A 12,697-nucleotide genomic window follows, 5' to 3' on the forward strand; every position below is an offset into this window, starting at 1 on the left:
TTTCCTGTCTCCACTTTATGAACACAGCTTGAGCAAATTGCAAAAAATGCACGTAACAATTAATTTTTTAGTCGAGAGTTTCAACTTAACTCAAGATGCTAATGGCGGAGAGATCGACCCAGAAATGACCCCCGGACTGTTCCAGGGAGATATGGCGTTAAATAATGACTTGTATAACTACTGGCGTGTTGGTATAAAATGGGATGCTTTTCCAGAAAAACTATGGAAAAACGGCATTGTGCCTTACATGATCAGCCCTTTATATGGTAATTGATAAATTTATAGGTTTGTTGTTATCTCGTATGTAGTAAACTTTTGGGAAAGTAGGCCAGTAAGGCCAAAAAAAAAGTTATTCGTCAACAATTTCTGTTTCCGATCTAAACAATTACATTGTCAAGATTATCCTTGAAGATGTTTGATTTATGGAACCTGATAAATTTTCTATTAGCCTGAAAACAGCAAAAGGAAACTGTTATACAATGGGAAAGTTTTTGCTACAATATTGTAGCTGAGCTTGCACAACATCGAGAGGTTCTAACTAGCATGATCTTCCACTGATGAAATTATTATCCTAAAACGGTGTTAATGTGTTTTTACACGCTACAAGCTTCACATTGAGTTTTCTTAAGAATCTTAAACAAATTATTATATACAAAATAGGTCCAGCAGTCACAAGCAAATTGCAATGGCTCTTCTCACTTACTCCCGTGTAAATAATACATCGAACCAATTGAGAAAAGCATTTGCTGAAGGCAAAGTAACAATTTTGATCATGAAAAGAAGTGTGTTTGTGAGCGTGAAAAATAACACTTAAAATGGGCTGACTTGGACTGAATTTCCAGAACCAACCGAACAAGTTACAATATTAAAAGCAATCAAGACCTTCAACTTTATGACGTGCGTGCGATTCGTCCCTTGGGATGGAAAAACTAAAGACTACCTTTTGATTTGGCCCATCAAGTACCCGAAAGGCTGTTGGTCATTTGTTGGTAAGTAGTTGATCCATAAACTTGGGGGGATATTTATTCATAAGGACAAACAGAATGATTCCTTTTTAATATTGCAATAAAATCCTTTAATGCATAAAATTATCATTATTATTATCAGTTAGGGAAAATATGCTTTTTTCATAATAAATGGCAATAGGATTTATATTGCCAAAATGTCACCTACACCTTCAGCAAAAAAATTCTTCGGCCGCCCAATCATAAACTTGCAATATTTTTATAATTTTTTAACATTTTTAACATGCAACGAAATATAACAAACATACTAAACACAAAGTTAAATAAATCAACTTTGAATGAAAGCCGGGAAGATTGCCGAGAATAAGAGCGATTTCAGTTAAAGCTCCGCCAACCTGCATAAATTTTGATATTTCTCAATAGTACATATTTGCTGTTTTTGCTATTTTAGGTAGGTTTGGTGGATCCCAAATAGTGAGCCTTCAGCCTCCTGATGGCTCAGGCCCAAATTGCTTGGGGTCTGAGGGTCGTGCCATACATGAGTTAATGCACGCTTTGGGTGTTTTTCACGAGCAATCTCGTTGGGACAGAGACAAATTTGTCAAAATACACGAAGAAAACATCATTCCTCGTAAGTACTAGAATCATTTCGCGTTTATATAAAAAGCCGATTCAGACGGTACATGAAAGATTGACAACATTCGCAAATTTCTAACACTTTTCGGTCGCTTTACGAGGGCTATTTTGGATCTTTATTTACCAAACATGATCGCAAAATGTGCCGTCCCTGATAATATTACTCATCTCCAAGCTCAGCGCAATAAACAATGCAAAAATTAAAGCTACAAACCTAAGCAATACTAAACATATACCTATTGTTTTTTTCAGGATATAAATCAAATTTTGATAAACAGAGTCTAGACAACACCACCTACAGCTTCGAGTACGACTACGACTCCATAATGCACTATGGAAAGCACTTTTTCAGCAAAAGCAAGAGCAAACCAACTATAACTACCAAAATGGGCCACACGAAGAAAATCGGCCAAAGAAAAGCGATGTCCAAGGGAGATTGCCTGAAACTCAACGACTTATATGGATGTCTCAGCAATTCGAGAACCAAAAGGAAATATTATAATTTGTGCAATTTTATGGGCATTTGATGGTTTTTTTGTCCACTAAAATTGGAAATTATATTTATTTATATAACAACTTGTTTTCCGAGTCTAGTCTATAAAATACGTACGTATAAAACGTATCTCTGAATAAATGAACTAAAAAATTAGATGTTTCCTTGAACTTTGTTTTCCATACTTTTAATAATTGGGTATTTGTGATTTAAAGGCGTACAACGGAAATCTTAGTATGGGAAGTTCAGGACAGACCATCATGAAATACGATCGTCAGCCTCAAAACCGAAACAAGGAAATAATTTCCTGAGCTGAGTCTTTTTTGGAGTCCCTCATATATATACCGAGTATTGATAAAAAGGAAGACCATTTCCGACTGTAAAAAATAATTAGATATGACTCTTCCGTATTTCTTTAGGACTAACCCAAACGAGCGCGGAGTAGCGCATTTGAGCTGAACCCGGCTTTGGATAGTAAAAAAACCAAAATCCCAGTTGTACACTATCAGGTGTCACATCATTTACTATTTCAGTAACTTTGAAAAATCACCTTTTCACTTCCTTCATTTTTTCTTCCCGGCTTTACCAAAAACCACTACGAGTGGCCGGTCTTTCAAAATAAAGCCATTAGTCTCATTTACAGCCTTTTGAGCCTGTTCAACACTATCAAGAGTTACAAAGGCTTGCCCCTTCATTCTGCCTTCCTGCATCAGTCGAATATTAAACTCGCTTGGCTTTCCGTGATGCCCTTCTTCTCGATATCTGCAGGAACAAGTCATAAGATTAGATATCAGCAAATCAAATGAAACCGGTCTACTTCACCTATTGAAAATGTATTCTAAGTCTTGGCTCACAACGCTTTTAGCACAGTTCTTTATATAAACCTTGTTGGTTGGCTCTCCAGGATTATAATTCTTAAAAGCCGACACTACTGTGAGATCTGTTAGTTGATTCGCTCTTAATTCATCCAGGGAAATGCATGGAAATTCATCGTCAGGGGACATAGGTCCTACTGGAACTTTTTCTGGTTCTTTCTGGAATTAAAAGTTGACTAAATTGAAATCTTGAAAAAAAAACAACTTTGAAATAAATTACCTCATGGGTTGCAATGGGAACTTCATTCGAAGGCTGTGATTGGTTTTGTACAATTTCTACAACCGACTGTTGACTGGGGGGTTCAAGCGCATTATCTTTGCTATTTCCTTCACAATAAATCTCTGGTGGTTGCAATTTGAGTTCACTTTCACTGGAAATATTGGGTTCTTTTTGTGCTTCTGAGATTAACTCTTGCTGCAGATCCTCTGGAAGCGATGGCTGCCGCTCAAAATCGCTTGATGGCTGAATTAATTCAATTTCTGCTTCAAGTTGATCAATCTCAATATTTGCATCCAATGGTGTACATGGTCGTGATACCTTCTCAAGGGAGGTTTTCAAATCTTTTGGTGTAGCTTCTATACAAGGCGATGCAGGTTTAGCTGCCGGTGATATCGATGTTTCTTTGGAAACTACAGTACATTCTGGAGACTTTAAAGTAGGCGTTTCAACAACAAGTTCCTGAGTAACTTTAAGCTCAATCTTCTTCTGGGGCTGCACTTCCACCTGAAGAACAAAAACAAATTTGTGATACAACTATCAAAATGCACTGGTTGAGTTAAATGAGAGTCTTATCATGGGAAAGTCGGAGGCAGTCACAAGTGCAGAATCGCATAAATATAAAAATAAACAAACAAAATATTGTCATTATTTGGTAAAGTTCAACGGTTTCTAATTTTTCTATCCGTTAACTGATTTTAATATACTTTTTGTAATTTATAGCTTCGTCCTTTGGGTTTTTTCTCAGGGTTAAGAAATCATGATTCTTAATTTTCCATGGCAAATAATGGAGACACCCATCGGTGCACCAGTATTTGTGGAACTGAGTGTGTTGATAAACACACAATAATTCTTAAACATTTAGGAAACTAGGAAAAAAAGCCTCTTTAGCATATTCATCAATATAAATGGGTTAAATAACCTTCTCAAAAACCTCCTCCACTTTCTCTACTGGCTTGGAGGGGGCTGAGCCTCGGGCCACTTCCTGCGTGATGAATTTCGCTCGTTTCAATGGTTTTTTCTGAGTCAGCATTCTCTTTTCGGGTATAATTTCACTAGGGTTCCCTCCCTCTCCATCACTTTCCAGTTCTGATTCGGAGGAGGAAGGATTTTTTCGTTTCTGACCAATTTGGTTGGTGCGTTGCGTCTGTGTAGCAAATGGAGATATTGGAATTGAATGCATTGGCGGTTCAGGCATGGCGAACGGTGGAGGAAGATTCATTTTATTCATCAAATGCAGCACTTGAGTGTAGAAGCGAGGAACCGTAGCCAAAGCATGGGCAATATTGTTGATAGTGGGCCGATTTGCTTTGGGGTAATTATATTTCAAATGTGAAGGTGGTGGCTGATGAAAGCCAACAGAATCATTGAACGCATTCACGTGGTTAATGAAATTTTTGAAAAACCTTTTATCGGGACCCTCGCGGACGTCTACTTTCTGAGCCGACAGTTGTCCCTGCAGAATATCATGGTCGGCATACTCTACGGAAAGTCTACAGTTTAATATGCTGATCTGATGTAATCTGAACAGCAGATTCTTGGCAATTTCTTCACTTTCAAACTTAGCATATATTACAGACGTTGCTTTTGCTTTTGAAGTTATAACCTTTACTTTAATGGCCCCAAAATGCCGGATAAATTGCTCTTTTTGTACATCTGTTAGTTCCTTCGGTAAATGCTTGATGCGAAGAGTGTCTTTGCACACCATTTTTGTAGGTTCACACAAAACACACCGTAAAAACACTATTTTTTCACTCAAGAAAACTTGATGTTTACTACGACATAAAATTCTCCGAACATACTAATTGCGGTTAGGTCGAACGAGAAATGTCGGAAACGACGGACAGGAAGAACGCGATTATTCTAACCCGATTTACCGGTCATTGCGATGTAAACAACTTGGTACCAATATAATTAATTTTATCATATTTTCCGTATAATAGCAAAACATATTAAGTATTTAAAATGAGGTCTGTTTCCCACTTTTCAGGTGACAATTTGAATCAATCGTAATGTTGCAGGTTAAGCGTAGACGGCCTTATTGTGTATTTTCCATATGAATATATTTATCCAGAACAGTATGCCTACATGTGCGAACTTAAAAAAGCCCTTGATGCCAAGGTATTCTCCTAATCTACCTGGAAATTCCAAATAGAGGATAATTGCAATTTTTTCAGGGCCACTGTTTATTGGAAATGCCTTCGGGAACGGGAAAAACCACCACTTTACTGTCGCTCATTGTAGCGTACATGATTGAGCATCCTCATGATGTACGCAAATTAATCTACTGTTCTCGTACTGTTCCTGAAATCGAAAAAGTCATGGAGGAATTGAAGAAGCTCTTAGATTACTATGATAAGTTAGATGGACAGTATCCCAGTCTGGTTGGGTTAGTGCTCAGTTCCAGAAAGAACATGTGCATCCATCCACAAGTAGGGCCGCGTTTTCCTGTTTGTGTTTTGAGGATTGTGCAGGAATTTGGGGGTTTGTAGGTAAGCACGGAACGAGAAGGTAAAATTGTGGATGGAAAGTGCCACAGTCTCACTGCCAGTTACATCAGGGAAAGGCACAATATTGATGATACCACCGCAGTTTGCCAATATTACGAGGGCTTTTCGCTTGATGGCAAAGAGAGTAATCTGCCTTACGGTGTTTATAACTTAGACGACATCAAACAGTATGGAAGGGACAGGAATTGGTGTCCGTACTTTTTGGCCAGATTTGCTGTAAGTATTTCCAGGGGAAAAATTAACAATGCATATAATATATATATAATAAAAGAGGCGTGAACGTGAAAGTATTTAATTAGGAACTTTATCCTTTATAGATTATGCACGCCAATATAGTAGTCTACAGTTACCATTATCTTCTGGACCCAAAAATCGCAGATGTGGTCTCGAAAGAGCTTGCAAGAGAATCCGTCATTATATTTGACGAAGCGCACAACATTGATAACGTATGCATCGATTCTATGAGTGTAAAAATACACAAGCGAACCATAGAAAGAGCAACAGCCAATATAGGAACTTTGGAGAAACATGTGTCTGAGTACGGAAGTTTGCGTTCTGCATCTGTAACTGTTTGTAGCATATTTTATTTTTGGTGTTCAGAATGCGAGATGAAGATCACAGAAAACTGAAAGAGGAATATCAGCGGCTTGTAGAAGGATTACGAGATGCTAGCGTGGCAAGAGACACCGACTTAATACTTTCAAATCCAGTTTTGCCCGATGAAATTTTGCAGGAAGCCGTGCCGGGAAATATTCGAAATGCCGAACACTTTATTTGTTTCCTAAAGCGGTTTGTCGAATATTTGAAAACAAGGTAAACCATTTAAAAGTATATAGACTTGAGTCATAAAATCCTGTTCCTTTGCAGATTAAGAGTGCAGCATGTGGTACAAGAATCTCCGGTGGGTTTCTTGAAAGACGTCCAGCAAAAAGTGTGCATTGAAAGGAAGCCGTTAAGGTTTTGTGCGGAGCGTCTAGCGTCGCTTTTACGCACTTTAGAAATTACAGATATGACCGAATTCGGACCTGTTGTCCTTATTACGCATCTGGCCACCTTAGTTTCAACCTATACCAAAGGATTCACAATAATTGTTGAGCCCTTTGATGACAAAACTCCCACTGTATCAAATCCCATTTTACATTTCAGGTCAGTTTTAAAATATTCTTGCGATTCTGTCGTGTCCAGCCAGTGGGAACCCAGAACCCAAAAGTCTGCGTCCAATCACTTAATTTATTAACATTTTATCAAAGTGAGCCGCTTAGTGGAATCTCTTCATATTTGTTTCAGCTGTTTAGACTCCTCAATAGCAATTAAGCCTGTCTTCGACCGGTTCCAAACGGTGGTAATAACGTCTGGAACGTTGTCACCTTTGGACATGTATCCGAAAATACTAAATTTTCAGCCTGTGATAATGTCGTCCTTTACGATGACTCTGGCGAGGCCGTGCTTATTGCCGATGGTGAGGAATATATCATGCGTGGAAAAAAAATCACAATTAGCTGTTCTTTAGATAGTTGCAAAAGGTAACGACCAAGTTGCGATATCATCAAAATTCGAAACCCGCGAAGATAACGCAGTTATAAGAAATTATGGACAGTTGTTAGTAGAGGTGGGTATTTTCTTGGTTCCATCAGCCGACGATTAATGAGCAGAAACGTTTCCCGATGTAGGTTGCGGCAAATGTCCCTGATGGTATAGTGTGTTTCTTCACATCCTATCTGTATTTGGAGTCGGTGGTAGCTGCTTGGTATGACCAGGGAGTTATCGACAGTCTGCAAAGGTACAAGTTGCTGTTCATAGAAACACAGGACTCTGCAGAAACCAGCTTCGCGCTAATGTATTATATTAAGGTACGTGGTTTGGTCGGATTGCTTTGAAATGCTTCAAAGCAGACTAAACTAATCAAACTTTTGAGGTAAATCGATTTATGTCGTAGGCTTGTGAATCCGGACGAGGTGCTGTTTTGCTATCGGTAGCACGGGGCAAGGTATCTGAAGGAGTGGACTTCGATCATCATCTGGGAAGGGCTGTTTTAATGTTTGGTATTCCATATGTCTACACTCAGTCCAGAATATTGAAGGCCCGATTAGATTATCTCAGGGATCAGTTTCAGGTAAATTTGATACAAGCAGTAATAGATGTATTTTATGCGATTTTCATCGTTGCATCCTGACTAATTTTACACCTCACAGTACACAGTTCTAATCAATTCGGGTAGGCCCTGTATAACTTAAATTATGTGCAATAATAGTGAACCTACAAGCGGAAGTTAAACTTACAGTTTAAGCGCCTTACAGCTGAGATCTGGTACTAAATTTCGCGCACTTATAACTTTAAAAAAATAAATCCGCCCATTTCTAGAGAGACCCATAACATACACAATGACCCGTTTCTAGATTAGGGAGAACGATTTTCTGACTTTCGACGCGATGAGACATGCGGCCCAATGCGTAGGAAGAGCAATTAGAGGGAAAACCGATTACGGTATTATGATTTTCGCCGACAAACGATTCTCTCGGGCAGATAAAAGATCGAAGTTGCCCAAATGGATTCAAGAGCATTTGAAGGATAGCCTTTGCAACCTGTCTACCGAAGAAGCGATACAGGTGAAGGACCATTAATTGAGAAAGAATTTGGTTGACGAAAAGAGGGTTTTAGATTGCCAAGAGGTGGTTAAGGCAGATGGCTCAACCATTCACCAGAGAGGACCAACTAGGAGTGTCTTTGTTAACGCTAGAACAACTTGAGGCGATGGAAGAGAAAAAATTGGGGGATCAAGCACAGCAGAAGTCGGATTCATGAGTGTTGTTTAGATGATTTGACTGTTTAGTTTTGCATAAAAAAAATCAAGTTTCTATGTTTATATTAAATTACCAATTTTTCAATTTGGCGAAATGTGCAGGTATTTCATTCAATCCCTGCAAACATTATTTATTTCGTGTCGTACATGAATTATAGAGTACGGTGGGAAAATACAGCGCGGCTATTTGCAGCGTTACATTATGGTCTAACCAGGCCACAGAAATATCCCTTTTTAAGAAGAAATAAATTATATTTAATTATTCTAATTTACCTAATATTTAAAGTTACAATTAAGGCAATTCCAAATCTGCAGGAATTGTTATGCCGCCATTATCTATTGCTTCCTCAAGTTGGGATTCGGTATTCAAAAAACAACTTTGAGTTTCTTCATCAGTCTGAAATTGAAATACAGTACACAAAATTATAATTTTAAATAAATTGCGAGTTATACCTGTAGATCGGTATTTATTAAACTATCCCTAGCCTCTAGGTTGCTATCACTATTTAAAGTACCTGAAATAAATAATAATAATCAAAAGGTGAATCTTGTGGAAGTACCCACATTTTACCAACAAAATTGTTGATCAAGTTTTACACTAATTGCTCATGTAACTATGCCAAGAAAGTTCTTTTTTTGCTTAACTGGTATTTAAAACACATTTGCAGGGTCTTATGTTTTTATAGCGTGTTCAATTTAATAACTAACTTTATCAAGGACAGTTATTTGGGTGTTACGTACCTTTTGATGATAAATGGTGACTGATCTCATGCGCATTCAGGGATGAATCATTGATTGTGTTATAAGCGCAATATTTACAGAAATAAACGCCTGGTTTATTTTTATGTTTGGCTCGGAAGTGGCCTTTCAGTGAACCGGCCTGTATGCAAGTATATGTGCAGTAAGGGCACTGATATCCCACCGCCTGCAAATTACAAATATATACAATGTTTTTTTTTGTAAATGTTTACTTGTTTCTACCCCAACATGTTTCATTACATGTTTTCTCAAACAATTGTGGTCTCCTGTTCGGTAGTTGCAGTAGTCGCATTTAAACGGCTTTGAGGCGGTGTGCTGCCTCATATGCAACTGGAAGGAAAATTTTATTTGTAATACTTATAAACATATTTCAGATTAGAATATTGTTGTATTTCGGACATAATATATTTATTAATTTCGTTGGTGTTGTTAATTGTAACACGAGACAAGTTTTATGCCGTTCCCACCTACAGTATAACTGACAAAAGCCAGATGAATGCTGAAAATACAGCACTTACCTCTAGCATAGCTTTCCGTGAGCTTTTGTGTCCACATATATTGCAAATGAAGGGCTTGATTTTCTCGTGCACTGTCTTGATGTGGCATTTAAGACTTTTGGAATTCGCAAAAAATTGATTGCATTTATCACACTTTTTCACTCTGGACCACGTGGGCATCTAAAACACCTTGAGCATTGTAAAAAACAGGCGTTTAATATCAATTTTCGTCTTACATCATCAGGCATTTTATGGGAAGCTTCATGATTTTTTAGTTGCGAAAGTTGTCGAAACGATTTGCCACAATCGCTGCACAAAAACGGCTTGACATCCGAATGAATCATCATGTGCTTGAACATCATCACTAATAAAATCGTTATATCAGTAAAATTAACGGACAAAGCATGGAGAGGAAATACCAGTTCTATAAGTTTTGAACATGCTGCACATGGGGCAGACAATCATTCCAAAATCGATGCCATGTTCCTTGTGCATATGCCCTCTGAGAATGACCCACGACATAAATTGCTTATCACAGTCTGAACATTTAAACATACTTTTGGTGTTGCCAATGTGAAGACTTTCGTGCCTTCGTCTAAGTTCTTCACTCGGAAATGCTGCTATGCATCCTTTAACGGTACACCTAAAGTTGCAAAACACATCTACACTTACTCCCAATAATTTCAACTGGAAAATAAAGACATTTACTTCACTCTTTGTAGCATTTTCTCTTGCTTTCTAACAAGTATATGGTTTACATCATCTGAATATGCGGACATTTTCTTTACTGGTTCGGCTAACGTTTCTTGGTACCCATTCGAATCGGGCAGGGGCTGCGTTACTAAACCGTGCATCTGGAATTGTAAAACTGTAAATATTAAACAAGTGCTGTGACTAGCGAATTTGTGGCACAGAGAATCCAATTAAACAGACATGTTTTTACACTTATAAGGAACATGATGTGTGAAATAAATCGGTTAATTAATTAAGAAAGATAACCGAATGTGAGCTTTTGTTTATTGAATTTTTTGGTTTTGCTGTTCAAGCAGTTTACACAGAAATGTAATGTTTACCAACGCTGCTGGGTTTGAAAATGTTCAAAGTTCTTGGGTTTTCAGTCAAATTGTTTTCAGATTTTACATTAAAATGATAATCAATCATCATGGGCCGGTTTCGCGTGAAAAAAAGCGACTAATTAAAAGCATGCTTTAACATCTTTACCCCGATCATATGATTTTTCAAATCATTCTTAGTAGTGCAAACTGCACGGCACTCACTGCACACATAGATGGTGAATTCTCTATTTTCCACAGGTTTCGGATTGATTGCCAATGCAGACATATTCGATGGTGCTTCCTTGCTAAAAATCTGCAAATTACGGAAAACGATAGTACTTGATAAAAAGCAAAACAAAAAACTTACATATTCTAAATGTTTAGTACTGATGTGTTCATTAATCTGCTGCAAATCCTCGCACAAAAATGAACAGACTTTACATTTATTGGCAATTACAGTAGAGAATAAGTCGCTGATTGGCTGCAATTTAGGCTTTTCCTGAATAGGTGGTGATCTTTTCTGAGCGCCACGTAACTTCAAACTAGCCAACACTGAATCGTCAATAGGAATGGGAGTTCCATCGGAATTTAGTAGTTCAATTCTTTTGGCTACATCTGCATGTTTCCGTTTATTTGTCACTAACACACTTTCATCTGATAGCGATTTTACAACTCTATCGGGTTCTTCGCGCTTGAAAGCCTCCAAATCATCTTTCTCCAGTTCATTTCCATCAAATTGCAGACATGTTTCCATCATATCTTCATTACTGCTATGTAATTGAATGAAAGGAACCTCCTGAACCGAAACTGCATTGCCAATATGCTCCAAACTAATTTCAGACCCTTCTTCTGTTAGATGAATTGTGGTAAGATCATCATCAGTTGGTTCTAGACAGTGGTCAATATTTTGAAGAGCAATATTTTCAGGTAGGTCTTCAGCATCACTAGGTGGGTGAACTAAGTTGTTATTACTTTGGCACTCTTCCAAACTACCTTCTGCAATCAAAGAATTGGTCAATAGAAGCGGGAACCCATCATGAGGCCAATCAGATGCCGCCATTTCCGTAAATATGGGCTCCACTGAAAACAGCCCCACTTCATTATTTTCGAGCAAATAAGCATTGGGGGTTTCAGAGTCATTAAGATACTTCAAATAGGAGTTCGCTTCGTCTTCAGTATACATTGCCATCGCTTTGGGGAAACGCCTGGGCTATTTCAGTTTAATGCTACCAGTCTCTGATTGAAAGTGAGGTCGTTACTGTTCTCTTGAGGTCAACGGCTTAATATGGTTTAATTGTATACATTCTGCTTGTGCAGGAAAATGCCGACTATTCGTCAGGGACAATTAACAAGAGAAACACAGCACAACTGAATAAAGTATGCAGATTTGCCATTACTTTCTTACATATAACCTCAAACTCTAAGGCATTTATGTTTATCAACAAGTCAACACTGACAGCCGCAGCTTTGACTGTATTCGAACAGGAAAGCTCATTGCGGCGAGTCTGACGTCATCGCTGCGCACTTTGCACCAATAAATTTGCATGGATTTCTATCAGACAGTCTTCCAAAATAGCGATTTTAACTACTTTTAATTATTAATGTTAATAGGGGTTCATATTATCTCACATTCTATGCATAAAACGAATTAAGCGACAGCCGACTTGCTTCTTTCCCTTTCTTTCATTTTTTTTAGAAGTATTTTCTGATTCTTCAGCCATAGACTGAAGAGCGGCTTCGTGTAGGATTTTTCTCACACACAGATGTTAAACGTGGCCATCAAAGTTCTGTTATGCAGAAAAAAGTGCAAGTTTTTCTAGGCGAAAATGTTGGAAACCTTAAAGCTTTTCAACCCTGAGAAAGGAAAATGAGTGTCTTTGCAAGGGCGGA

General features: G+C 38.0%; 4 protein-coding genes across 4 annotated transcripts; 2 read left to right on the forward strand and 2 right to left on the reverse strand.

Annotated features, from left to right (window-relative positions):
* The first annotated feature begins 20 nt into the window (after nt 1-20).
* On the forward strand, nt 21-2,250 carry LOC125505608 (hatching enzyme 1.2-like). Its single transcript, XM_048669701.1, has 4 exons — nt 21-266; nt 843-989; nt 1,417-1,596; nt 1,854-2,250. Exons 1-4 carry the CDS (start codon nt 47-49, stop codon nt 2,126-2,128), a joined length of 822 nt encoding a protein of 273 aa, XP_048525658.1. The 5' UTR covers nt 21-46; the 3' UTR covers nt 2,129-2,250.
* Nucleotides 2,251-2,583: 333 nt separating this feature from the next.
* Nucleotides 2,584-4,975, reverse strand: LOC125505607 (RNA-binding region-containing protein 3-like). Its single transcript, XM_048669700.1, has 4 exons — nt 4,109-4,975; nt 3,190-3,693; nt 2,917-3,128; nt 2,584-2,856 (listed from the first exon to the last, which is right to left on the reverse strand). Exons 1-4 carry the CDS (start codon nt 4,892-4,894, stop codon nt 2,658-2,660), a joined length of 1,701 nt encoding a protein of 566 aa, XP_048525657.1. The 5' UTR covers nt 4,895-4,975; the 3' UTR covers nt 2,584-2,657.
* Nucleotides 4,976-5,028: 53 nt separating this feature from the next.
* Nucleotides 5,029-8,585, forward strand: LOC109539356 (general transcription and DNA repair factor IIH helicase subunit XPD). Its single transcript, XM_019907049.2, has 13 exons — nt 5,029-5,156; nt 5,208-5,307; nt 5,364-5,618; nt 5,679-5,912; nt 6,014-6,234; nt 6,297-6,509; nt 6,564-6,842; nt 6,984-7,155; nt 7,207-7,305; nt 7,367-7,546; nt 7,633-7,809; nt 8,093-8,302; nt 8,355-8,585. The coding sequence occupies exons 1-13, from the start codon at nt 5,152-5,154 to the stop codon at nt 8,496-8,498; spliced, it is 2,289 nt and encodes a 762-aa protein (XP_019762608.1). The 5' UTR covers nt 5,029-5,151; the 3' UTR covers nt 8,499-8,585.
* A 142-nt stretch (nt 8,586-8,727) lies between these two features.
* On the reverse strand, nt 8,728-12,320 carry LOC109539357 (zinc finger protein 77). The gene is made up of 10 exons (XM_019907050.2): nt 11,175-12,320; nt 10,974-11,120; nt 10,461-10,606; nt 10,172-10,395; nt 9,989-10,116; nt 9,774-9,932; nt 9,478-9,585; nt 9,238-9,421; nt 8,950-9,011; nt 8,728-8,893 (listed from the first exon to the last, which is right to left on the reverse strand). The coding sequence occupies exons 1-10, from the start codon at nt 11,994-11,996 to the stop codon at nt 8,789-8,791; spliced, it is 2,085 nt and encodes a 694-aa protein (XP_019762609.2). The 5' UTR covers nt 11,997-12,320; the 3' UTR covers nt 8,728-8,788.
* Nucleotides 12,321-12,697: the final 377 nt, after the last annotated feature.

Source organism: Dendroctonus ponderosae, unplaced genomic scaffold (assembly GCF_020466585.1).
Source record: "Dendroctonus ponderosae isolate FM_Combo_2020 unplaced genomic scaffold, Dpon_F_20191213v2 Dpon_F_20191213_9, whole genome shotgun sequence".
In the NCBI taxonomy this organism is placed as follows: domain Eukaryota; kingdom Metazoa; phylum Arthropoda; class Insecta; order Coleoptera; family Curculionidae; genus Dendroctonus; species Dendroctonus ponderosae.

Coding starts and splice junctions, on each gene's coding strand:
- LOC109539357 (XM_019907050.2), bottom strand. CDS start 11,996: ATGGCAATGTATACTGAAGACGAAGCGAACTCCTATTTGAAGTATCTT. Junction 9,586..9,773: donor CACGGAAAGCTATGCTAGAG/GTAAGTGCTGTA, acceptor TTTTCCTTCCAG/TTGCATATGAGGCAGCACAC. Junction 8,894..8,949: donor TAATAAATACCGATCTACAG/GTATAACTCGCA, acceptor TTTCAATTTCAG/ACTGATGAAGAAACTCAAAG.
- LOC109539356 (XM_019907049.2), top strand. Junction 7,306..7,366: donor ATGGACAGTTGTTAGTAGAG/GTGGGTATTTTC, acceptor TTCCCGATGTAG/GTTGCGGCAAATGTCCCTGA. Junction 7,810..8,092: donor ATCTCAGGGATCAGTTTCAG/GTAAATTTGATA, acceptor ACCCGTTTCTAG/ATTAGGGAGAACGATTTTCT.
- LOC125505608 (XM_048669701.1), top strand. CDS start 47: ATGCACGTAACAATTAATTTTTTAGTCGAGAGTTTCAACTTAACTCAA. Junction 267..842: donor CATGATCAGCCCTTTATATG/GTAATTGATAAA, acceptor CTGAATTTCCAG/AACCAACCGAACAAGTTACA. Junction 1,597..1,853: donor CGAAGAAAACATCATTCCTC/GTAAGTACTAGA, acceptor TGTTTTTTTCAG/GATATAAATCAAATTTTGAT.
- LOC125505607 (XM_048669700.1), bottom strand. CDS start 4,894: ATGGTGTGCAAAGACACTCTTCGCATCAAGCATTTACCGAAGGAACTA. Junction 3,129..3,189: donor TTCCCATTGCAACCCATGAG/GTAATTTATTTC, acceptor TTTTAATTCCAG/AAAGAACCAGAAAAAGTTCC. Junction 2,857..2,916: donor TTAGAATACATTTTCAATAG/GTGAAGTAGACC, acceptor TTGTTCCTGCAG/ATATCGAGAAGAAGGGCATC.